This window comes from Schistocerca americana, chromosome X, assembly GCF_021461395.2.
Source record: "Schistocerca americana isolate TAMUIC-IGC-003095 chromosome X, iqSchAmer2.1, whole genome shotgun sequence".
In the NCBI taxonomy this organism is placed as follows: domain Eukaryota; kingdom Metazoa; phylum Arthropoda; class Insecta; order Orthoptera; family Acrididae; genus Schistocerca; species Schistocerca americana.
Genome location: NC_060130.1, coordinates 803,555,692 through 803,582,496, shown reverse-complemented (window position 1 = coordinate 803,582,496; position 26,805 = coordinate 803,555,692). Strand labels below are relative to the sequence as shown.

Below are 26,805 nucleotides of genomic sequence, written 5' to 3'. Positions count from 1 at the left end.
ATATGACGTTGGTTTTTTAAAATTGGATCCTATAGTTTGATACTTATTTTCTGATAGCGGCTATCGAGACGAATCCAATGATGTGTAACACTAAGGTCTTTGAAGGTCAACGAAGGTTGCATGAACGTCCATTTACAGAAGGTATTCGAAGTGATGACGACTGGTATCAATGTAGTGCTGCAATCTTCTTATCATGGATTGAGTGGTATTCCGTATCACATCGGCACTTATCGAAGCATGTGCTCTGACAATTCTCTGCCGAGCGGTCTAAGGCGCTGCAATCATGGACTGTGCGGCAGGTCCCGGCGGAGGTTCGAGTCCTCCCTCGGGCATGGGTGTGTGCGTTTGTCCGTAGGATAATTTAGGTTAAGTAGTGTGTAAGCTTAGGGACTGATAACCTTAGCAGTTAAATCCCGTAAGATTTCACACACATTTGAACATTTTTTGACTATTCTCTCCGCAACTTGCCGCAGCCAACATGGATTTTCAGATGCCCAGTAATGCATGTTATGCAAAATAACATTACCATGGTTCGTGAATGTAGCCTTGTCAGTAAATAAAATCAAATTAATAAATGTGTCATCCCTCAGAATCTGAAGTTAAGTCCATGGGTAGAATTCAATGCGATGCATACAATCCGTACCAATTAATTCTTGGTGGAGACTGAAATGGTGAGGACGATGTTTATGGCGGCTCATGCCAGATTTCCTGACGCGAACTAACTCAAGGATCTCGAACCACAATGACAAGAGTACCAATTTCCGTTTCCTCGTTAGTAGTTTTCCTTTGCCGGATATGTTTCCGATGCGTTAAAGATCCAGTTTTTCTCTATTTATCATACACATATTTAAATTACGACGTGTAGGGTGAGAACGTTGAGAATATCTTTCAGCGTATAAGTCTCTAGCTCTCACTGAATTTCGTTGGAATTCTCCGTAAGTGAGAAGCATATCGACTTCTTCTTCGAAGGATTACATCATTCGCATTCGCTCGATTAGACCATACTAGTCTTACCGTTCCTGTTAGTGTTGAACTGCGAAACCATCGAATGGTGTTTACATGTCAATGGCACGTTAGATGGATACGTGGTATACCGCGAATATTTACTATTTGCACAATATACGAGAGAGAATTGTCAGAGCATGTGCTTCAATAAGTGCCGAAGTGATAAGGAATACCACTCAATCCATGATAAGAAGATTGCAGCACTGCATTGACACCAACGGTCATAACTTCGAACACCTTCCGTAAATAGGCGTTCATACCACCTTTTTAACCTTCGTTGACCTTCACAGACTTTACTGTTACACACCATTGGATTTTTCTCGATAGCCGCTATCAGAATATAAGTACCAAACTATGGCACCCAATTTAAAAAAAATAAAGTTGACCTCCATATCTCTGAAGCGACTCTACCTAGCAAAAGAAAAAAAAGCGACATTATGGCCTCCTTTGTCCCATGCAACATTTATCCCACAAACTTTTCAGCTACTATCACACTTTCGGAGTTATTCTAGGTGGCAATAGTTTGTAACTCACCCTGAACAGACAACGAACAGATAGTGTAAAGCGAAGGTAAAATGTCCAACTGAAATGTGTATAAAAACTCTGTAAACATGACATTCTGTTGTATGCAGACCAAATAAATACAACTCCAGGATGACACACATGGAATACTATCACAGAGTCATAAATACACTCCTGGAAATTGAAATAAGAACACCGTGAATTCATTGTCCCAGGAAGGGGAAACTTTATTGACACATTCCTGGGGTCAGATACATCACATGATCACACTGACAGAACCACAGGCACATAGACACAGGCAACAGAGCATGCACAATGTCGGCAATAGTACAGTGTATATCCACCTATCGCAGCAATGCAGGCCGCTATTCTCTCATGGAGACGATCGTAAAGATGCTGGATGTAGTCCTGTGGAACGGCTTGCCATGCCATTTCCACCTGGCGCCTCAGTTGGACCAGCGTTCGTGCTGGACGTGCAGACCGCGTGAGACGACGCTTCATCCAGTCCCAAACATGCTCAATGGGGGACAGATCTGGAGATCTTGCTGGCCAGGGTAGTTGACTTACACCTTCTAGAGCATGTTGGGTGGCACGGGATACATGCGCACGTGCATTGTCCTGTTGGAACAGCAAGTTCCCTTGCCGGTCTAGGAATGTTAGAACGATGGGTTCGATGACGGTTTGGATGTACCGAGCACTATTCAGTGTCCCCTCGACGATCACCAGTGGTGTACGGCCAGTGTAGGAGATCGCTCCCCACACCATGATGCCGGGTGTTGGCCCTGTGTGCCTCGGTCGTATGCAGTCCTGATTGTGGCGCTCACCTGCACGGCGCCAAACACGCGTACGACCATCATTGGCACCAAGGCAGAAGCGACTCTCATCGCTGAAGACGACGCGTCTCCATTCGTCCCTCCATTCACGCCTGTCGCGACACCACTGGAGGCGGGCTGCACGATGTTGGGGCGTGAGCGGAAGACGGCCTAACGGTGTGCGGGACCGTAGCCCAGCTTCATGGAGACGCTTGCGAATGGTCCTCGCCGATACCCCAGGAGCAACAGTGTCCCTAATTTGCTGGGAAGTGGCGGTGCGGTCCCCTACGGCACTGCGTAGGATCCTACGGTCTTGGCGTGCATCCGTGCGTCGCTGCGGTCCGGTCCCAGGTCGACGGGCACGTGCACCTTCCGCCGACCACTGGCGACAACATCGATGTACTGTGGAGACCTCACGCCCCACGTGTTGAGCAATTCGGCGGTACGTCCACCCGGCCTCCCGCATGCCCACTATACGCCCTCGCTCAAAGTCCGTCAACTGCACATACGGTTCACGTCCACGCTGTTGCGGCATGCTACCAGTGTTAAAGACTGCGATGGAGCTCCGTATGCCACGGCAAACTGGCTGACACTGACGGCGGCGGTGCACAAATGCTGCGCAGCTAGCGCCATTCGACGGCCAACACCGCGGTTCCTGGTGTGTCCGCTGTGCCGTGCGTGTGATCATTGCTTGTACAGCCCTCTCGCAGTGTCCGGAGCAAGTATGGTGGGTCTGACAGACCGGTGTCAATGTGTTCTTTTTTCCATTTCCAGGAGTGTAGAACAAAATTCTGATTTAACCTTACAAAACTTGTCCTCCATAAAGTTGTTTCTTGCCAAGCAAGAAAGTTAACAATTGTAATATAGCAGCTTACCTGAGTCATTTTATGATGCAGTGCAGTTATTATATACATAAAACGAACATCTATTACAAGTGTCGGAAGAACCTTCATAAACAAAAAGGGGTGAGAAGTATATGGAACAAAACAAAGAGCCTTTCATTTAACTGCATAGGTAGACCACATCCCCAAAAATTACCTGATTTCATTCATACCTCAGATGCTTCACATTATTCAACTTTTCTTCCACAGAGAACTGTAGGGCCCCCCTAGACAGGTCAGGCGTGCACTACACACCGGAAGCAGCTACTAGGGTAGCAGAGTACGTGTGGCGTGCACACGGGGGTTTTTTAGGTTAGAGGGACCCCCCCTTGGGCGAAACGATAAAATACCTGACGGCTTACCAGAGAGCACATTATCATCGTTGATAAAGAACGTCCGTCCTCAGAGACCAAAAACAGGAAAAGTTAACGTAATATTGGTAAACTGCAGGAGTATCCAGGGCAAGGTTCCTGAATTAGTATCTCTTATTGAAGGAAATAGTGCGCATATAGTATTAGGAACGGAAAGTTGGTTAAAACCGGAAGTGAACAGTAACGATATCCTAGACACAGAATGGAATATATACCGCAAGGATAGGATAAACGCCAATGGTGGAGGAGTATTTATAGCAGTAAAGAATTCAATAATATCCAGTGAAGTTATTAGCGAATGCGAATGTGAAATAATCTGGGTTAAGTTAAGTATCAAAGGTGGGTCAGATATGATAGTCGGATGCTTCTATAGACCACCTGCATCAGCAACCGTAGTAGTTGAGCGCCTCAGAGAGAACCTGCAGAACGTCGTGAAGAAGTTTCGTGATCATACTATTGTAATAGGGGGAGACTTCAATCTACCAGGTATAGAATGGGATAGTCACACAATCAGAACTGGAGCCAGGGACAGAGACTCTTGTGACATTATCCTGACTGCCTTGTCCGAGAATTACTTCGAGCAGATAGTTAGAGAACCAACTCGTGAAGCTAACGTTTTAGACCTCATAGCAACAAATAGACCGGAACTTTTCGACTCCGTGAATGTAGAAGAGGGTATCAGTGATCATAAGTCAGTGGTTGCATCAATGACTACAAGTGTAATAAGAAATGCCAAGAAAGGAAGGAAAATATATTTGCTTAACAAGAGTGATAGGGCACAAATCGCAGAATATCTGAATGACCACCATCAAACGTTCATTTCTGAGGAAGAGGATGTGGAACAAAAATGGAAAAAATTCAGAAACATCGTCCAGTACGCCTTAGATAAGTTCGTACCGACTAAGGTCCAAAGCGAGGGGAAAGATCCACCGTGGTATAACAATCATGTACGAAAGGTACTACGGAAACAAAGAAAGCTTCATCATAGGTTTAAGAGTAGTCGAATCATAGCTGATAAGGAAAAGCTGAACGAAGCGAAAAAGAGCGTAAAGAGAGCAATGAGAGAAGCATTCAACGAATTCGAACATAAAACATTGGCAAACAATCTAAACAAGAACCCTAAAAAGTTTTGGTCATATGTAAAATCGGTAAGCGGATCTAAATCCCCTATTCAGTCACTCGTTGACCACGATGGCACCGAAACAGAGGACGACCGAAGAAAGGCAGAAATACTGAATTCAGTTTTCCGAAACTGTTTCACTGCGGAAAATCGTAACACGGTCCCTGACTTCAGCCGTCGCACGGACGCCAAAATGGAAAATATTGAAATAAACGATATCGGAATTGAAAAACAACTGCTATCACTTAGTAGCGGAAAAGCATCCGGACCAGACGAGATACCCTTAAGATTCTACAGTGATTATGCTAAAGAACTTGCCCCCTTTCTATCAGCAATTTATCGTAGATCGCTGGAAGAACGTAAAGTACCTAGCGACTGGAAGAAAGCGCAGGTCGTTCCCATTTTCAAGAAGGGTCATAAATCAGATGCGAATAATTATAGGCCTATTTCGCTTACGTCAATCTGTTGTAGAATAATGGAACATGTTTTGTGTTCTCGTATTATGACGTTCTTAGATAATACAAATCTCCTTCATCATAACCAACATGGATTCCGCAAACAGAGATCATGTGAAACTCAGCTCGCCCTATTTGCCCAAGAAATTCACAGTGCCGTAGACACTGGCGAGCAGAATGATGCCGTATTCCTGGACTTCAGGAAGGCATTTGATACGGTTCCGCACTTACGTTTAGTGAAAAAAATACGAGCTTACGGAATATCGGACCAGGTTTGTGATTGGATTCAGGATTTCCTAGAAGAAAGAACACAACATGTCATTCTTAACGGTTCAAAATCTGCAGATGTAGAGGTAATTTCGGGAGTACCGCAGGGAAGCGTGATAGGACCTTTATTGTTTACAATATACATAAATGACTTAGTTGACAACATCGGTAGCTCCGTGAGGCTATTTGCAGATGACACGGTTGTCTACAAGAAAGTAGCAACATCAGAAGACTCGTACGTACTCCAGGAGGACCTGCAGAGGATTAATGCATGGTGCGACAGCTGGCAGCTTTCCCTAAACGTAGATAAATGTAATATAATGCGCATACATAGGGGCAGAAATCCATTCCAGTACGATTATGCCATAGGTGGTAAATCATTGGAAGCGGTAACGACCGTAAAATACTTAGGAGTTACTATCCGGAGCGATCTGAAGTGGAATGATCACATAAAACAAATAGTGGGAAAAGCAGGCGCCAGGTTGAGATTCATAGGAAGAATTCTAAGAAAATGTGACTCATCGACGAAAGAAGTAGCTTACAAAACGCTTGTTCGTCCGATTCTTGAGTATTGCTCATCAGTATGGGACCCTTACCAGGTTGGATTAATAGAAGAGATAGACATGATCCAGCGAAAAGCAGCGCGATTCGTCATGGGGACATTTAGTCAGCGCGAGAGCGTTACGGAGATGCTGAACAAGCTCCAGTGGCGGACACTTCAAGAAAGGCGTTACGCAATACGGAGAGGTTTATTATCGAAATTACGAGAGAGCACATTCCGGGAAGAGATGGGCAACATATTACTACCACCCACATATATCTCGCGCAATGATCACAACGAAAAGATCCGAGAAATTAGAGCAAATACGGAGACTTACAAGCAGTCGTTCTTCCCACGCACAATTCGTGAATGGAACAGGGAAGGGGGGATCAGATAGTGGTACAATAAGTACCCTCCGCCACACACCGTAAGGTGGCTCGCGGAGTATAGATGTAGATGTAGATGTAGATGTACCAGTTTTCATTATTTTTTCTTCATGAGTTTTATTATAATAAATAATTTGATGTAAGTGGTGTAGTTTACAGTGTGGTGCTATTTGTTTTGTAATTAATTACGCACTGCAACTGCATATCCATTACATTTTAAATGTGCATGGTGGATGTTCATCTAATAATTCCCAAACATGCTTAATAAATAATATGTTGTGTTACTATGATATATAGTCTGAAGACGTTTGAAGCAGCTCTCCAAGCTAGTCTATGTTGTGTAAGGACATGCTTAATAAATAATATGTTGTGTTACTATGATATATAGTCTGAAGACGTTTGAAGCAGCTCTCCAAGCTAGTCTATGTTGTGTAAGGATCTTCGTCTCCGCATGGCTGCCGCACTCTCCATCCGTTTGAACCTGCTTATTGTATTCAAGCCTGGGTTTTCTTTGCAGTTTTTACCCCCCCCCCCCCCCCTCCCACACACACACTTCCTTCCATTACCAAATTGACAATTCCTTGATGAATAAATAATAATTACAATTCATCTTCATTGTTTCACAAAATACAAATTGTATTATAATTGGAGTGTAGAAGAACAATTTCTACAGATAGAACATTATAATGTTTTTTGAAGGAGCTGTAAATATTTTCTTGTGTTAACGTGATATCAGTTGATAGATTACACTAATCAATTGTCTCATTTCATGGTTGAAGTCTTGAATATTTTCATCTAACTTTTTTTCATTTAAGTCTTTATTTTTATAGTAATAACTGCCCCTATATATTTTGTGAAGTGTTAGTTTCATACAATGAATTGTTTCACATGTATGCATGACAAAATATTTATCTGAGTTCACTGAAAATGTTTGTTTTATTATAAATTTTGTTCTCGTGAAACAGTCATTTTCATGGTATGTGATAACATGGTGCACAGTAAAAAAATGTATGTCAAACAGATGTCTGCTGATTGGTCTGTTCCCAGAAGAGCTATAGGAATTGCTTAAAATCTCTACGAAAAACTAAATAATTTACAGATATTTGGGGCACACTCAAAACAGTCACATCAGCTACAAAATTAATAATTTATTGTACAAAATATCACTGGCATAGTATAGATGCTGTTAAAAATAATGATAGCTTCCATTACAAATGCGAGAGTTCACATCTCTCATTAGAAGCTGAACTTTCGTCCTACAGTTCATCGCTCACATGGTTTTATACAATGTACTACAACATAAAAGAGAAACACTTAATCTCACATTCTTAATACACTACTTCTGGATGCCAGGACTGATAAGTAAAGGTCGTTTAATAGTTGGCGGTTCGCTCTAGAAACATACATACACAAAACATAATTACGTTGCTGAACAGCGTCAGTGTACAAATGTTACGCTGCGGCTAACGGTATTCTTGTGAAGTAAATAAATACATTGCACATGTTTCATGAAAGAGAAATTCGAAGCTTATACTTGTACTTCACACATTTGTTTATCTTATCAATAAAACGAACCTATGGTTTTGCATGAAAGACAGTGTACCTTCAGTTTGGTATTACAGAGAGCTTGCTTCACCGCACTGCCTGCTCTCGTTGGGTATAATAATTATTATTTTACATGACCCTGTGTTCCACATCGGCGAATGAAAGACGCATGTCCTATTTCAAATGTCTGTTGCCTGTTATCGCTCACATAGAAAACGTACCGCTATAAGTTAAACGATTGTCTCACTTGGGTTTTCCATACAGGCAGTAAACAAAACGAGACATATTCACACAGTTCTGTAAAACAAGATGATTACAGCGTTAACGAACTTCCACACGCGGAAGACCTCAAAGGAACTATGTTACCTCTTGAGTAGTCTGTGGAACGTATTTCCTTGGTACAATATCGGTGTCTGCACGCGAGCAGGAGCTAATGGATGACTTTGTCTATCCAAGGCACGAACTTCTGTATGTTGGTGTAGACTCCTGGTAGGTGTTCTCGGCCGCAGCCAATACCCCACGAGACGAGACCGATCAGAACCTTACGTCCATTCATTGTCGTCGTCAGCGGTCCACCAGAATCGCCCTGTGTACAAAGAGTTACAGTAAATCATTGGTGTTTCTGGAAAAAAAATTGTAATTCATTTCTGTTTTAAATAGCATTCAGCGCAGGAGACAGAGATCATTTCAGACTGGCATCAGAGGGATACAAAGCTTTAATTACCGAAAGAGTTTAGATCAGTTTCTTCTCGTGAACGTAACTTTTGCCTGTAGGCACACGATACATAATACAAATTAGGAAACAGACTAAGAAACGCTCATTAAAATTATTTAAGCTTTTTTCACCATGCTGAAAGAACGTTATCCTCCATCACATGTAGCAAAGTGAATAGAAAACAGCGTCAAAATTAAACATAACATAAATTAAGATATGCATTGAACCGCTTTTACGCAATACGGATATGCAGTACGACCATGTATGGAAGACATACTTCAGAAACATTTTCTTTCTGTCAGTGTGACTCGGCGTTCATGCAGTAACATAGAAAATTATTCATTATTATATCTGCTTCCAAAAATACAAATGCATAAGTAATATAGTACTGTACCGTCAGTGGGCGTGCAAAAAAAAAAAAAAAAAAAAATACCTGTCTCTTTTCTTTCTAACACTCATTTTCTTGCATGACCATATGGGTATGGTTTTCTGAAGTTCTGGAAGAAAAAGATGCTTACCGTTGATTGGCTGTGCACGAGGAGGTTTTTTTCTTTTAAAATGGAAACTCTGAGTAATACATAAATGGGAAAATTAAATTATGTTTGTGTAAAATAATTTTTAATTTAATAAATATAATGGGCAGTAAAATGAAAACGGGACAGATTGAAAAAAGTAAGTAAATTGTTTATTATTTCAAAAGTAATCGTCATAACTATTAATACATTTATCCCATTGTGAGACAAGACGATCAGTTCCTTCATGGGAAAATGTTTACGACTGCCTATGGAACCATGACTGCATCCAGGCTTGCACCCCATTATTCGAAGCAAATAAATGGCCGCTAATTTCTTCCTTCAGGTCACTAAAAATATGGAAATCGGTTGGGGAGAGATTGGAACTGTATGGTGGATGTGCAAGAGGCTTCGCAGCAAAATTTCTGCAGCGTAATCGAAACAGTGCTTGCAATGTGTAGGTCCACGAAGGCGTCAATGTATTAACACTTAAGGCGATTGCTTTTGAAATAATAACAGTTTACTTACTTTTTTATGTCCGTCTCGTTTTAATTTGACTTTCGCTTATATATCAATGCTGTTTTACAATTATTATTACATCATGGGCCAGTAAAGAAAGAAAATGTAACCTTTTTCGACTAGGGCTGTGCGACAACTCAGAGAAGAAAGATGTAGAAGAGAATGACATGTGAGTCAGTAATCAGGCAGAGTCCATCAGTGACGAAGACGGCGAGTTTCTATGTCCACCAAGGGCTGAGAGTGAAAGAAATGTTGTATGCTAGTAGACTTTCCAAAATGCGGAAGGAATGAATCAGTAAAGGAGTTGGATTGGTAACTCAGTCGGCCGCAGGACGTACGCTCTAGACAGTCTGCAGAGCGAGAGATGCCTTTTGCCATCGTGACCATATGTATGAAGAAGTGGAGGGGTAGGCCAAGGATGATGGCGTGTTCCAAGTCGACAGGGCCTCTGTTCACGCAGCTCACATTGGTTTTGTGAGCACGACGATACAGTTTCGCATCTCCCTTGGCCACCACTGTCACCAGATCTCAATATTATTGAGCCTTTGTAGTCAACTTCGGAGAGAAATACGCGTGATCGTCGTCCACCTTCATCACCGTTACTGAACTTGCCACTATTTTGCAGAATGTATGATATAAGATTGTCTTGAAAACCATACAGGGGCTGTATTTATACATTCCGAGACGACTGAAGTTGTTTTCAATCCCAACGGTTTCCTACACCATATTAGGGATGGTAATGTGTTGTGCTTTGGTGTTCCAATATTTTGGTCCAGCCCCTGTAAGTAGAAAACAGACACGTATCAGTGGATAGGGCATCTCTCAGTGTTTTTAACTTCCATTACGAACGCTCAATATGGGCAACATTTGTGACGCAGCAAACGCCAATACACGCATGAAACTCATTAAAGTCAGTTCTGCTCCTGCCTGAGAACGTGCAAAGTCAGCAGTCCGGTTTAGAAATCTGTTCACCGGGTTGCCTACCTGCAGGCGTAATTAATTCGATGCGACAATAGGGAGTGGATGGTTTGTCTACGTGTTCTGACACGCCTATCCTGGTGGTGCACTCCACAAGTACGCCACTATGCGTATTATGATTAGAAACTTGGAGACATGTTATATAAATTGATACGCGTCAGTTTTCTGTATGTGTTTTAGCTTTCGCGCAGTCGTCTTTTGAAACCCCGGAGGTAATTAGGAATAACGCAGTATACTATGATACGAGTGTAGATGAACGGGTCTGCCAACAGAAGTATATGAGTCAATAAAGGAGGGAGGACAGGCAGAAGTAAATAAAAAATGAAATGAGTGTATTTGCGATTGTCACCTGGCAGCTGTCGCGGCCGCCTTCTTTGAAGCCGGCGCAGAGGAAGACGTCGTGAATGGTCTCGCGGCGACCGGCGGCGCGGAACCAGCGCTGGCAGCGGTCGTTGGCGATCACCTCCACGTCCACCTCCTGCAGCACCGTCGGCACGGTCGCCACGCCTGCACACAACGCCACACTCTTCTTATCACCATTCCTCCACACAACAATTATATAGCAACCGGAATGAAAGTGAATGAACCTGAATGAAAATCAGTCTGACATTTGTCTTTCCTGCTATCAGTTTCATGCCGTCGTTCCATTTTAAATCCTCCCATATGTATAGTCCACGATATTTCATGGATATGACTGATTCCAATAATTGTTCTGCAATCGCGTTATCATACAGTAATGTATTTAATCCCCTATTTATGTAATATTCGTTCTACCCGCCCGGTTAGCCGTGCTGTCTAACGCAAGGCTTTCTGAATTGGGAAGGAGCCCCTGATTCCCGGCCCGAATCCGCCCGAGGTCCGGTGAGCCGGCCAGTCTGTGCGTCGTTTTCAGGCAGTTTTCCATCTGCCTCGGCGAATGCGGGCTGGATCCCCCTATTTCGCCTCAGCTACACTATGTCGGCGATTGCTGCGCAAACAAGTTTTCAAAATGGTTCAAATGGCTCTGAGCACTATGGGACTTAACATCTGTGGTCATCAGTCCCCTAGAACTTTAGAACTACTTAAACCTAACTAACCTAAGGACATCACACACATCCATGCCAGAAGCAGGATTCGAACCTGCGACCGTAGCGGTCGCGCGGTTTCAGACTGAAGCGCCTAGAACCGCTCGGTCACAACGGCCGGCTAACAAGTTCTCCACATACGCGTACGCCACCATTACTCTACCATGCAAACATGCGGGGCTACATTCGGCTGGTGTGAAAGTGGGGGGGAGGGGGGGTGCACCGGGGGCCGAACCGCACAGTAACCCTGAAAGAGTGGTTCGGTGTGGGGCGGCGGAGGGTTGAAGTGGACTGCGGTAGTCGTCGTGGGGTTGTGGACCGCTGCGTCGTTTCTATACCCCCGGTTAACATACAATACAATACAATATTCGTTATATTTGTTTGTGTTGAGGGTCAACTGCAAATGCTTACAGCAATCATCGATCTTCTGCAGGTCTTGCCGCATCTTGCAACATTTTTCTAGTGTGGCCACTTGTCCGTCTATAACAGTTCTTCCGCGAACAACCCCATGGACGTTCCGACATCATCTATTTGGTCATTTATATGCGAGAGAGATGTTCAAAAGAAAAGGCACAAAACAATTCTGAGAGTATAAGTGAAGTCTTTATTCAAATGTAATCGAGAGAGGCCAGAGCACAACTTTCCCACTGTTCCACAAGCCGAAGGATTCTCTGTTCCAAGTATTCCTGTGGCTGTGGAAGGAGCCAGCCCTCCACTGCGTCCTCCACTTCGTTATCCGAGTTGAAACGCTTTCCGCGGACCAAACATGCTGAATTCGCAGGGCAACGCGTCCAGGCTGTAGGGCGGACTACGGAGTGTCTCACACTACACGTCGCTGTAACGGTTTATCCGTGCTCAAGGAATTCGATGCGTATCGAACCTTGCACGTCGGAAAAGACAGTGAGCATCACCTTGCTCGTTGAGGGCACAGATTTGAACTTTTTAGAGGGAGATGACGCATTTCTTCCATTCCCTACGTGTCTCACTACATTATCCCAAAGCGGCATATGCAAATTTAAACCTGTCTGGCTGTTGCAAAGTTTCTTATCTCTTCATTTGAACATTCCTTGTATATCTTGAAAATAAATGGTCGGAAAGCACGCCCTTGAGGTACGCACAAAGTTACTTTTATGTCCGGAGGCTCGCCTCCGTTAACATTGAGATGCTGTATTCTAATTTCTAAGACCTGTTCAGCCCAGTCACAAAGCTGGTCTGATATTCCGTACGTTCGTATTTTGTACATTTGGCGACAGTGCGGAGCTGTATCGAGCATCTTTATTAAATCAAGGAACAAGCATCGACCTGGATACCAGCATATGTTACCCTCTCGATCTCGTGCACGAACAGCGCAAACTGAGTGTCTCGTGATCGTCATTTGCCAAATCGATGTTTGTTTCTACAGAGGAGATTTTCGGTCTTTATAAATGTGACAATACACGCAGCGTAAAAAGTATTTTAAAATTCTGCAGTAGACAGACGTTAGAAATATAAGCGCATGACCTTGAGTGTCCACCCGTCGATAGTTCCTTAAGTGAGTTCCTCAAACATCTGACTTCTACAACAAGCACAGTAGCACAATGCCAATAGTTCTATTGCCACGTAGCTTAGACCAGCGATGACTTAAATAAAATAGTATAGTACACTGAATCACCACTTGTCACATTTTCAACAGATGGGATTTATGTGCAGCTAACGCCCAAAGAAGTTACGCGTTGGATGGGACATTTAATTAGCATGAAGAGGTAGCTTCGTTGTTGCCTAAGGTGGATTTACGCCACGGAAGTAGTATGTGGCCATATTAGGTGACAAGGTATTTCCATGGTAAAGATGACATCCACAACAAAGATTCCAATCCCAAATACATATTGTGCTCATACACACTATAACTGTGTACGTACGTGGTTTGACTAGCATCCCAGCCAATGTCAACACTTTCACTGTCCGCTGAACGTGTTTGAAATTCCCGATGCTAACTTAATAAAAAAAATGTTCAAATGTGTGTGAAATCTTATGGGACTTAACTGCTAAGGTCATCAGTCTCTAAGCTTACACACTACTTAACGTAAATTATCCTAAGGACAAACTCACACACACACCCATGTCCGAGGGAGGACTCGAACCTCCGCCGGGACCAGCCGCACAGTCCACGGCTGCAAACTTAATAGATCTGCATTAGAATGTGGGTAAGCATTGTTTTAAAAGGGGAGTCACGTTTCCATGATTCGGAAAGAAATTTGAGGAAAATAGTAACTGCTTGAATGGCTCCGGATATTGTCACGAGAACTGCTGAATATTTTAGAGATGCAGTTGCTCATGATCTTCAGGTGCGACTGTGGGGAGTTGCAATGGATAGCTAATCTGTTTAAGATTTGTTTGGAAACGGGCGGGCGCCAGGTGAAGGGGAGAAACTATTATCGCCAAAGATCTCACAATATACCACGAACAGTCCTCAGGCATATCATACAAGAAACTCTAGAAGTACACTATGTGATCAAAACTGTCCGAAACCCCCAAAAACATACGTTTTTCGTATCAGGTGCATTGAGCTGCCACCTACTGCCAGGTACTCCATATCAGCAACCTCAGTAGTCAGACATCGTGAGAGAGCAGAATGAGGCGCTCCGCGGAACTCACGGACTTCGAACTTTATCAGGTGATTGGGTGTCACTTGTGTCATACGTCTGTACGCGGGATTTTCACACTCCTAAACATCCCTAGGTCCACTGTTTCTGATGTGATAGAGAAGCGGAACGTGAAGGGACACGTACAGCACGAAAGCGTACAGGCCGACCTCGTCTGTTGATTGACAGAGACCGCCGACAGTTGAAGAGGTTCGTAATGTGTAATAGGCAGACATCTATCCAGACCATTACGCAGGAATTCCAGACTGCATCAGGATCCACTATAAGTACTACGACAGTTAGGCGGGAAGTGAGAGAACTTGGATTTCATGGTCGAGCGGCTGCTCATAAGCCACACATCACACCGGTAAATGCCAAACGACGCCTCTCTTGGTGCAAATAGCGTAAACATTGGACGACTGAACAGTGGGAAAACTTTGTGTGGCGTGACGAATCACTGTACACAATGTGGCGATCCTATGGCAGTGTGTGGGTATGGCGAATGCCCGGTGAACGTCATCTACCAGCGTGTGTAGTGCCAACAGTAAAATTCGGAGGCGGTGGTGTTGTGGTTTGGTCGTGTTTTTTCATGGAGGGGGCTTGCACCCCTAGTTGTTTTGCGTGGCACTATCACAACACAGGCCTACATTGATGTTTTAAGCACCTTCTTGCTTCCCACTGTTGAAGATCAATTCAGGGATGGCGATTGCATCTTTCAATACGATCGAGCACCTGTTCATAATGCACGGCCTGTGGCGGAGTGGTTACACAACAATAACATACCTGTAATGAACTGGTCTGTACAGAGCCTTACCTGAATTCTATAAAACACCTTTGGGATGTTTTGGAAAGCCGACTTCATGCCACGCCTCAGCGACCGACATCGATACCTCTCCTCAGTGCAGCACTCCGTGAAGAACGGGCTGCCATTCCCCAAGAAACATTCCGGCACCTGATTGAACGTATGCCTACGAGAGTGGAAGCTAAGGGTGGGCCAACACCATACTGAATTCCAGCATTACTGATGGAGGGCACCACGAACTTGTAAATCGTTTTCAACCAGGTGTCCAGATACTTTTGATCACATAGTGTACATAGTGTACAGATTATCCTACCCATTGACATGCCGAACGAACAAACGAACAATGAAAACAACAGAATACTTTCTATGTTCAGTAATGTACAACCGCCTTACAACGATGAATGAAGACAATTACATTCTTCCTTTCTAAAACACAAATACTCCCGTTCTTGTCAACCGTTTCCAACCGCTCCTCTGGCTGCCTCCCACGCCTTCTCACTCATCACGTCACACCCCAATCCGATTCGTCATCCCATTACCATCTTCCCCCCTCCATCAGTTCTCAGCGGTAGCTATTTCATTTCATTACATTTGTTTTCATGAAAAAAGTAGTACTTGATTACACACTTTAATGTATCAATTGCCTACTTATTGATGGAAACAGGAAATTATCACGAATAATTTGAGGCATCCAAAACGCTAACAAACATTCCTAACCTTGTGCAAGACTGTTGAAACCACTATTCATCTGAGTAATTTTACTTTATTTTCTCTGTTTATGCAAACGAAACTATATGACACATACTACTTTAAAACGGTATTGAAACACAAAGTATATTATGTCATTTGAGTCATATAGTGCAATAAAAACACCGTAAATCATTTGAAGTATAAGTAAGTAAAAGTTTTTCATCAATGCAGAAAACGAATATATTGTATCCAAATAAAGACAATCACCAGTAAGGATTTATTTTTTCGTTAATCCCGTCTCAGACGCTTTTCACGTAACATTAACAAATGCTTAATTCACTTACTGTTATGTGATAAAATGAAGCAGATGTAAAGCCCAGAAACGCAAATATACTTCTTGAAAACTGAGTGGTAGCCCAGAAACGCGTTGGACGTAAATAGAAAAATAAATTTAATGTGACAATATGTTACTTGTAAAAGTATCCTTAAACACAGAAGCAACAGTCACGAGGACCCTATGACAAAAAGCCTGTTAAAAATGTTAGCTGTTCTGCAGTGACTCGAGACTGCAAATATTGACTGTTTCAGAGTACAATTACAAACGTAAATAATTATTTTAAATTCTCTTTTACCAGTTGCGTCACTGACGTAATCCGACCACCCCAATCAGAGGCTGAGGAGAGCGATTACTTGGAAACGCAATATGTTCCACGGAAGCGCGCCAGTAAAGTCCGGAAACTATAATAATACAGAAACTAATCTGTAAAATATTACAGTAGGTGAAGTTCCCTCCTGGAACTGTCAGACAGTATGCTGAAAGTTAAAGGAAAGTGAAACTTGAAGCAGCCACAATGCGGAGGTTAGAGTGCATGAAGAAGTGGCTCGTTAGGTGGTGTTTAATTAGCCATTTTGTGGGATAAGCGGAGATGCGCTTGCAGAAATGTCGTATCAAGATGACCCACTTCCAGTGGAACATCTGAAAGCCACTGCCATTATGAATGTGCGTTAAACCCTCTGGTGACGATAGCGTAGCTGTTCTCTTTTGTTTCCGCCATGACGTCTAGTACGGTCCGAGATGATTAACTTCCATAGTATTCCAAATGATGTGTAGACCATTCGTAACTTAATGAAGATACAAAATAGATTCTAATCATATATCTTGGAATTCGTGACATATTTAAAAATTTAATGTTACTCGTAATGAATTTCCAATACATCTCCCGAATACATTTGAGTGTTCAGAATGAGATTTTCACTCTGCAGCGGAGTGTGCGCTGATATGAAACTTCCTGGAAGATTAAAACTGTGTGCCCGACCGAGACTCGAACTCGGGACCTTTGCCTTTCGCGGGCAAGTGCTCTACCAACTGAGCTACCGAAGCACGACTCAGGCCCGGTACTCACAGCTTTACTTCTGCCAGTACCTCGTCTCCTACCTTCCAAACTTAACAGAAGCTCTCCTGCGAACCTTGCAGAACCTTGGAAGGTAGGAGACGAGGTACTGGCAGAAGTAAAGCTGTGAGTACCGGGCGTGAGTCGTGCTTCGGTAGCTCAGTTGGTAGAGCACTTGCCCGCGAAAGGCAAAGGTCCCGAGTTCGAGTCTCGGTCGGGCACACAGTTTTAATCTGCCAGGAAGTTTCACATTTGAGTGTTGTAGGTAATTTGATGGAAGACTATAGGCTCCGGCTTTGAAATAGCGTTTATCATGCGTGATTTGAACTCATATGATCACTGTATCATGTCGGTGCCTCCGGCTGTTTCCGTAATACTGAACTGACAGCGGTAATGTAGAAAAAACGGAGAAACAACGAATGTACTATTAATAGTGTTGTTAAGTCGGCACGCTTCGTGCGTCTGCCAGTGTGATGTAGCATGAAATCATACGCTATCTGTCGGGCTTAGCTTGTTTTATGGAAAACATAGTCATTTAAGTCCGTCTGGTCCACACGACTGCCGGCCGCGGTGGTCTAGCGGTTCTAGGCGCTCAGTCCGGAGCCGCGCGACTGCTACGGTCGCAGGTTCGAATCCTGCCTCGGGCATGGATGTGTGTGATGTCCTTAGGTTAGTTAGGTTTAAGTAGTTCTTAGTTCTAGGGGACTGATGACCATAGATGTTAAGTCCCATAGTGCTCAGAGCCATTTGAACCAACCACACGACTGACAGTCATGTCGATGGCCCGGGTTCAATCCGGACACTATTAGGAATTTCTCCTTTGTGGGAAGACTGGAATGGGGTACATTCAACTTCGTGATGCCAAGCAGCTACTTGAAGCAGCAGCGGTGGCATCAGGTCTGATAACCCTACAACGGCTGGCAGTGCAATCTGCTGATCCCCATCTCTTCATACGGCATCTACATGACGCCATTGGTTGATGGATGACATGGCGGTCGGTCGGCCAGATTCACCCGTCAGTGGCCAAAACGGCGATGCGTCACCAGCCAAAACTTTGGTTGTAAATTCAGTATTTGTTGGATGGACATGCTAAAATATATTAGAATATTCTACAAATTTACCATAAAATTATACATTAACGGTTACAGCCAGCTGATCAAAGAACAATGAAACATCTCTGTTATTATGTGCTTACCACAGCCCTCAAAAGAAGAAGTAGATGAAAGCATATCAACGAGAGAGAAAGAAAAAAAATATACTTTTTTTTTTTTTTATTACACGATTTCCGAACAATCATTGCAAACAGTCACGACTATGAAACATGTAAGTACATGAGCACTGATCATAGGAAAAATGGATGTCAGGCTGAAAGACATTGGAACCCTTACCATATGGCACTGATAGAAGAAATAGACTAGATGCCAATAGGAACAGTGTTTCAGCGCGGGTTCGTTTAGAAAGTGCAAAAGCGTCAGGGAGCTTCTCATCGAACTCCAGTGGCAGATTCTAAAAGAGCGACGTTGTGCATCTCAGTGTGTTTACTGTTGAAGTTTAGTTAAGCCACCACATAAATATACTCCAGAGATACAATGCGAATAGGAAACTCTTACAGCGTAATATGAAGCTAATTTAGATAGTGGGTAAATTCAACTGTGCAGCTACGCAGTCGGTTACAATAAAACAGTGAAGCAACCAGTTCGCGAAAGTCGAAGTGGGTCTAGTGGCTAAACCATGAGGCTTTTCCATGTGCCAGTGGGCCGCACTTTCCCCGTCCTTTCTCCTTCGCTTTCTTCCGCTTGCTGCTAGTCTGACCACGATCCTCCGTACTTGACTGGCTGCACACGGCTAGCCACGCATCGATTATCGCGCAGTCGCAGTTGACTGCGAGATGGTTAATTTCAGGCGAGAATGTTCGTCAGAACCGACGAGCTCAGAGAACAACAGCGCACTGCTGCCTAACATTTCACAGCCGTAACTGCTATTACTACAGAAAGCAACGTGCTAGTCCACTGAAAACAATACGACGGTAGTCAAAATAGTGTAAACACCATAATAATACTTTTTATTATCTGTAGAAACTATAATGTAATTCATATTTCCTGCTAGAAACGACGAACGCCAAGAAGGAAAAAGTCCGTTTGCGAATAACTCGCATAGAAGACCCGTTTAATACACAGACCATTTTTTGAGTTTATTGCAGGTATTAAAATAATGCCCGAAAAACGAAAATAATTCTACGAAACACAGAGGCCATAATTTTTTTCTTTACTTTACTTCTCCTTTACGTTACAATCACCTGCACTCGAAGTGTTACTCAGGAGGCGGCGAGTTTCGTTTTCTATCCTCCCTTCAGCACATACTCATCCAAAGCATCGCGTACCCAGCACAAAACACTACATTCATTAACCATGATACCGCTACATGTTTGAGATTTTATGTACAGACCGGACGAGTGCAACGACGAAACCACCTCCCGCTGGACTCTCTCCAGAACAGTAACGAAGATTTCTCGCTTCACCTGCAGAGATCATTAACGAATATGAGACTGACTAGATTTTCACAGTGTCGAAAAATCTTGTCTTAACTACACAGAAAACGTGTTCCTCGTTCATGTTGTCTAACATGTGAGCACGTGTTGCTGGGAATAAGCTAAACCACATTGCTAATTCCCTTGTTTTATCTCATAACTCATCTAACCGTACAAAAAAAGCAAGTAAAGTGGAAAAGCGTTAGCATTGGGGATCCACTGTACGAGAGGACAAAAGAGTGATATATCTGGAAAGAATGTGAAATGTTTTACTCTGGTTTGGTTATCTTAACACAAAACAAGTTTTTTGTTTTTAGCACTTATACACTTCATGGTCGAAAAGTGTGTCATCGGAGGAAAACATTATTTACACTGACATTTCTGCACATAATTTCTATTGTCGACTACTGTCGTTACACACGAATTGACGTGATGCAAACCACGCTGCAAATTAGGCGTAATCATGTCTATGGTATTTCAGTAGGTCACTTTTATTTTAAAATCTGTGTAATAAACGACATTATGTGTTACGATTCATCATAACATTTTATATCTGTCGGGAATCAAGACGAATATACATTGCTTTCAATTTTTTACCATCTATATATATTAACAACTTATAATTTCAATACGTTATCTAATTTTGAGTATTGCTAGCAATGGACTCCTCTTATGAGCATTTCTGGCGTCGTTAAATTCCAAAAGAAGAGATTTGGTCTGCCATTCCACTGGCCTACTATCACTAACCGTTACTCAGCCCTATGCTGCGGAAGGAACTACAGTGTAACATGAATGCGGAGAGACATCCGTGACACATTTCATATACAGAAAACAAACTGTGCCAGATGTGGAGACAAGGTCAACGACTCTAAAACAGTGTCATCCGCCCGCATTCACAATGGAGGTGTTCCTGTCTCCCACCAAGCACCCCAGTGCTGACCTGCAAGACTGCACTAACAGTTTATTCTGCTATATCGTCAGGTACATAAAAAAAATTCAGAACGTAATGCGCTTCGGTTGGTGCCGCTTTTTCGATTCTGAAAAAAAAAAAAACGTTTCTAATGCTCAGTCTGCCAAATTCCAGGAAATTTAAATATTTTTATAGGGAGTTCCCATAAGTGGAAATGAAATAGCACTCTTTCATGCTTTCCGTGATTTTATTGATTGTATCGATGATATATTCCTACAGTTTCTCACACTTGCACTGATTTTCTATTCTCATGGTGGCAGAAAGCTTCCGAGACATTTTCTTTTTTGTCAGTTATTACCAAATACAATTTTCCCCACGTTATTGTATTGACTGAAATATCGAACATTACATTAACTAGGGAAAGTACGGGCTGCACTGTAAGTTAATTCACTATTACAGTGCATAAACCGAATGCTTGTATCAACAGGGCCATATCAACCAAATGTCAGCTGCGGAATTGTGGGCAGGTGATACGAGATAATAAGAAACCATCTACAATTTCCTCCAGACTTCATAAAGTTATAAAATAAAATATCTGCAGTCGTCACTGAAAAATTGATCTTGTGCTCCCTATTTCTGAAAAGGGAATATACTTATATAATCTTCTCTTGCACACACACACACACACACACACACACACACACACTCACACTGAGTGATACAGCCCAGTGGTAAGACACTGGGGACACAGTCGGGCGGACTAATGACTGTCCAGCCATCCTGCTTTAGATTTTTGTTGTTTCCCCGGATCGCGTAAGGCAAATGTCGGAACATTTTCTATGAAAAGGACAGGGCCAATTTTCTACTCCAGCTTCCTTAATCTGAGTCTGTGCTGCGTCTCTAATAACCTCACATGGGAGGATCATAAAACACTGCACCCCCCCCCCCCCCTCCCACACACACACACAAAATACTGGACAGTGACATATTGAGGATCATGGTGTGTCTTGTTGCAGGAAATGTGATCTCTATCGTACAGTCGTTCTTCAGTCAGACACTATGTTTTAGAACAACAGGCATAACCAAGAACTGAAATAAATGAAACAGTTCCGAAATTAATCTGACTCTCATTGTTTTGTATGAAACTAGATTGGCTTTGTAAAGTTACCGAAACGTCGTTTATGTGACTATTGTAGCTCCATTTCCTAGCATGATTACAACCAATGTAATTTCTAATGATTCTGGCACAGAATAGGCAGTCACTAAAACAATGTTTCGTGCAAGAACTCAAACTGACCGAGTTTCTTGGATAAAAATATTTGTAAGGCAATATGAAATCGTATGACATTTACTAGCGTAAATCCACAAAATTTTCGTAGTCAGAATACAGAGAAATTTGAGACGAAAACCAAACATCTAAATGAATCAAGATGTGTCATTATGTGTCATCTAAACGGTGATATCAGACATGGCATAGATGGAACTCATGTAATTCATTCTTCCTTTATTTAAAAACATATAAGGGTGAATATCTCCTTATCAGTGCAAAAGACATTGAACCATTGCTTTTTGATGATGAAATAGTTTCTCTGCTGTTGACTGAGGCTTCAAGTGTACCTAGGTTGTCTGTTTTGTCATTGTAGTCATGTATCCAACTATAATTACACGAGCAAAGTTTGCACTGCAATGTCACTTTTCAGTTGATAGTAAATTCTGCTAACTTCGACGCAAGGAGTCATTAAATTTATGATGTATGATTACCTTGAAAACTGTCAGTAATTAGGATATCTTCTCTGTTAGGCAATGTAGTACAATGAATGCCACTCAACTAAAATCTAGAGCGCTCCTAATTTAAAATTCTAAAATAGCTAGGATATATAAAATAACCACTGGAATTACACATACACTTCTGGATGAGGAGGCTATTCAGGATATATAATGTATCATGAGCCTTGACGTGAATAATTCCGCTGGTACACACTTTAACAGTATTAACATTAACATAAGAAAGACGAAAATTTAGTTGTGATGGGGGACTAGAATTAGATAATAGGAAAAGGAGGAGGAAAATGGTAGGATAACATGGACTGAGGAAAAGGAATGGAAGGGAAAATCATCTGGTAGACATTTGCGCAGATCAAAATTTAATCATTCCTAACACTTGATTTACGAATCATGAAAGAAGGGTGTGTGCGTGGAAGAGACATGGAGACAACGAAAAGTTTCAGGTAGATTATATAATGTTAAGTCAAAGATTATGAAACCAAAATTTAAATTTCAAGACGTTTCCAGGAGAAGATTTAGACTCTGACCGTAATTTATTGGTTATGAACTGCTGACTAAAACTGAAGGAATTAGAAAGATGCAGTGAACTAAGGAGATTGGATGTGGGTAAACTGAAAGAACCATAAGTTGCCGAGAGTTTCAAAGGGACCATTAGACAACAATTGACTCAAACAGGGGAAAATTATCTGGTAGACATTTGCTCATATCGAAATTTAATAGTCCCTAGCACTTGATTTAGGAATTATGAAAGAAGAGTGTGTGCGTGGAAGAGACATGGAAACACCGGAAAGTTTCAGGTAGAAGACGAATGGGTAGATTTGAGAAATGAAATAGTCAAAGCAGCAGATGAAATAGACAGAGAGACCAGGACTAGTAGAAATCTTTAGGTAACTCAGACGAAAGGATAAAATACAAAAATTCAGCAAGTGAAGCATGCGAAAGGGAATAAAGACGACTGAAAAATGCGACTGAAAGAAAATACAAAATATGTACGTTAGAGTACAAATGTAAAGCAGTAGAAGCTTGCGTGACTAAGGGAAATATGCATGTCAGCCTATAAGAAAATTAAAGAGACTTTCAGAGTAAAGAGAAGCAGCTGTATGAATAGTAAGAGCTCAGGTGGCAACCCAAAGTAAAGAAGGCAAAGCTGAAATATGGGAGGAACGTTATAAAGAGCTACTTAATGGAATGAACTTGAGGACAATGTTATAGAAATGAAAGTAGATGAAGACGAGATGGGAGATATGATATTGCGAGAAGAGTTTGTCAGGGTACTGAACGACCCAAGTCAAAACAAGACACCTAGAGTAGACCACTTACCCTCAGAATTATTAGGGTACCTGGGAGAGCTAGTCATGACTTAACTATTCCACATGGTCTGCAAGATACGTGAGACGGGCGACATACCCCCAGACTTCAAGAAGACTATAGTAATTCAAATGCCAAAGCCGACAAGTGCGGATAGGTATGCATATTAAAAGACCATCAGTTTAATAGTCATTATTGGAAAATACTGACATGAATTATTTACGGGAATGAAGTTTAGGGTTTAACGTTCCGTCGATATTGGGGTCATTAGTAGACGGAGAATTATTTACAGAAGAATGGAAAAACTGGCACAGACCGACCTTATGGGAGATTAATTTGGATTACGGAAGAATATAGGCACACGCGAGACAATACTGGGCTTATCACTTATATTAGAAGATAAGTTAAAGTAAGTCAGTCCTATGTTTATGGCATTTGTAGATTTAAAAAAAGCTATTGACAAGATTGATTGAACTTCTCTCTTGGAAATTATGAAGTGTACCAGTGCACCAGTGACCGTCACAGGCGGTAATACGCCTACGGCAGCAGCAACCATACGACAGTCACCACGTGACTGGCCGAGGAGCATTCAGTCTAAAGCTCGTAGTTTTGTATTCACTTGATGCGGCTGAAAGCTTGCGAGAATTTTATCAAATTTTATTCAAGTATATGAAAACTAAACAGTGAATATGTTCAATTAAATCCCAGAGTGAGACAAATTCGTGAACTAAGCTGAAAGCTCGCGAGAATTTTATCAAATTTTATTCAAGTATATGAAAACTAAATAGTGAATATGTTCAATTAAATCCCAGAGTGAGACAAATTCGTGAACTAAGCTGAAAGCTCGCGAGAATTTTATCAAATTTTATTCAAGTATATGAAAACTAAATAGTGAATGTGTTCAATTAAATCCCAGAGTGAGACAAATTCGTGAACTAAGCTTATATGTGTTCATTCATCTGGATTATATTCTTGCTATCTGTTGTTAGGTAATTGAAGGGGTACCACAAATATAAAGTAATTTAACGGTTTTAAAATATAAGCCTACACTAATTGATTTTAAGGAAGATATTACAGTCATAATTCCCCATAAACAGCTGGTAAGTACATGGTATCTCTGAAATTTGACTTCAAGAAAGCAGTAGAAAACATGTAACTAAAATGGAAGCCGTATAGTAGCTTCCTGACAACGAAACTGCCTTGAGAGAATGTTCAAGGCTATTACTGCTTAAAATGAATACATGTGTTCTGAAGTATGTGAAGTAACATAAGCTCTTTATGAGCAAATGAAGAGGAAAGACCATCTATTAATTCTTTCTGACACTTCGTAGGGAACAGCAGTCCAAGAAAGACGCATAAATCCATTCCTTAGATTTCTTGGTATTTTTTAAGCCCCATCTCGAAGATGAGCAGATCTGATGGCAATATGGAATTATAGTATGAAGGCTTTCACGACCGGATGACATATCTTCTGGTAAACCTTCCGGGATGTAAGGTCGTGGTCCATGAAACTCTTCAGCTCCTAACGTTTCGTCCAGAGCTGCGCTGGACATCTTCAGAGGGGTGTTTCTCCTCCGGTGAGTCTTGCCGACTGACGGACTTTCTACGATACATAAGTCGCTCTCAGACGTCCGACCCGTCAGTCGGCGAGACTCACCGGAGGAGAAACACCCCTCTGAAGATGTCCAGCGCAGCTCTGGACGAAACGTTAGGAGCTGAAGAGTTTCGTGGACCACGACCTTACATCCCGGAAGGTTTACCAGAAAATATGGAATTAATTCGTCCATAGAAGGAGCCCCGTTCTATTACTTGGTATCAACTGGGATCCGACAACCAGCTGTATGAGATTTCATTTCCACATTTACGGGGTAGCGTGGTGACAAGTGTTGGAAGGAATTATCAGTGACAAATCCTGTAGATGACATGGTGAATGCCATTAATTGTTCCACTTGTAATGACTGTTGCCCGAATATAAAAAGAAAAGTAAAAGTGTAGATTGACGCATTACTGGCAAAAGACATAGAAACGTGTAATGAAGCAGCCGGAAATCTGGAGATTCAGGAAAAAAGTAGTGATATTTTTAGTCGGAATTCGTGATTTGAGTACCCACACATCTGCTGCTAGTTTCGTAAGCAGTTCTAGCTGCGGCAGTTTCGTTCATCGTGACTGCTGTCGCTCACAAATGTTGAACATATACTTCACGCTGGCGCTCTTCTTTAAATGCATACTTATTAGTAATCACCACCACTGGCAACGGTTCGTTTTTATGAAGCTTTTCAGGTTGCACCTCTTCTTATAAGACAAGATTTCATAGAATGCGTTTTAGTTAGACCTTTAATTTCGTTCGTCTCACGCAGTCATCTTGATTATAAAAATCAATGAGTACGGACCTCTGAGAGCACCCCACTAGATACATTCAATTTTTAATCTATCTCTTGAATCAAGCTGTGGGACTTCATACGTTTTGCAATCCACAGCGCTGGACAATTTGTGCCTAGCTGAGGCCCGCGTGCTGGGGATGGGAAAAACCGACAGGCTAAAACCGATACCGGAATTTTAATTCCAAATAACAGGTATTTTTCGGCATTTGATTGATACCTGTTATAACAGGTGTTTCACATTTTTTACTAATAACCAAGTAAAAAACCGAAATATCAAATTGCCATAGCAGCACTGCTAAAACTGTTCGTCTACAGATAAATCTTTTTTTAAGAAAGAGTAGTTTTTATTCGTAAGACTGGCATTTGCTTGAAACACTGCGTTGTTATAGAAAATGGGAAAAGCGATCAGTGCTACTTTAATAATAATGCCGAGAGGAAAGAGAAACAAACTTGTTGACTTGCCCCGCCTCGTCTGTACGGTAGTTTGTACCGCCGCCCGGCATCCGTTGTATTACAGAATGGCACCAGCCTTAGCCTAGAAATATTTTTAGGAAGTGATGTAGCAATGAAGCTCAATGCTTCATTTGCTTTAAAAGATTAAATATTTGTCTGCCATTTCTATGAAATAACGAAAGAAAGGAATTATGTTAACAGTAATAAAATAGAAACTTAACATTTCATTCATAATATACGATAA

At 42.0% G+C, this 26,805-nt stretch overlaps 1 protein-coding gene across 1 annotated transcript in view; it reads right to left on the bottom strand.

The window, feature by feature from the left end:
• Window positions 1-7,488: 7,488 nt before the first annotated feature.
• The window catches only part of LOC124556330 (serine proteinase stubble), a 175,394-nt gene continuing 156,077 nt past the window's right edge, over window positions 7,489-26,805 (bottom strand). Inside the window, exons 8-9 of the mRNA XM_047130300.1 lie at window positions 10,979-11,136; window positions 7,489-8,491 (exon numbers count right to left, since the gene is read on the bottom strand). Coding sequence (XP_046986256.1) covers window positions 8,336-8,491; window positions 10,979-11,136 — 314 coding nt within the window. The 3' untranslated portion in view covers window positions 7,489-8,335. The remainder of the gene's footprint in view (window positions 8,492-10,978; window positions 11,137-26,805) is intronic.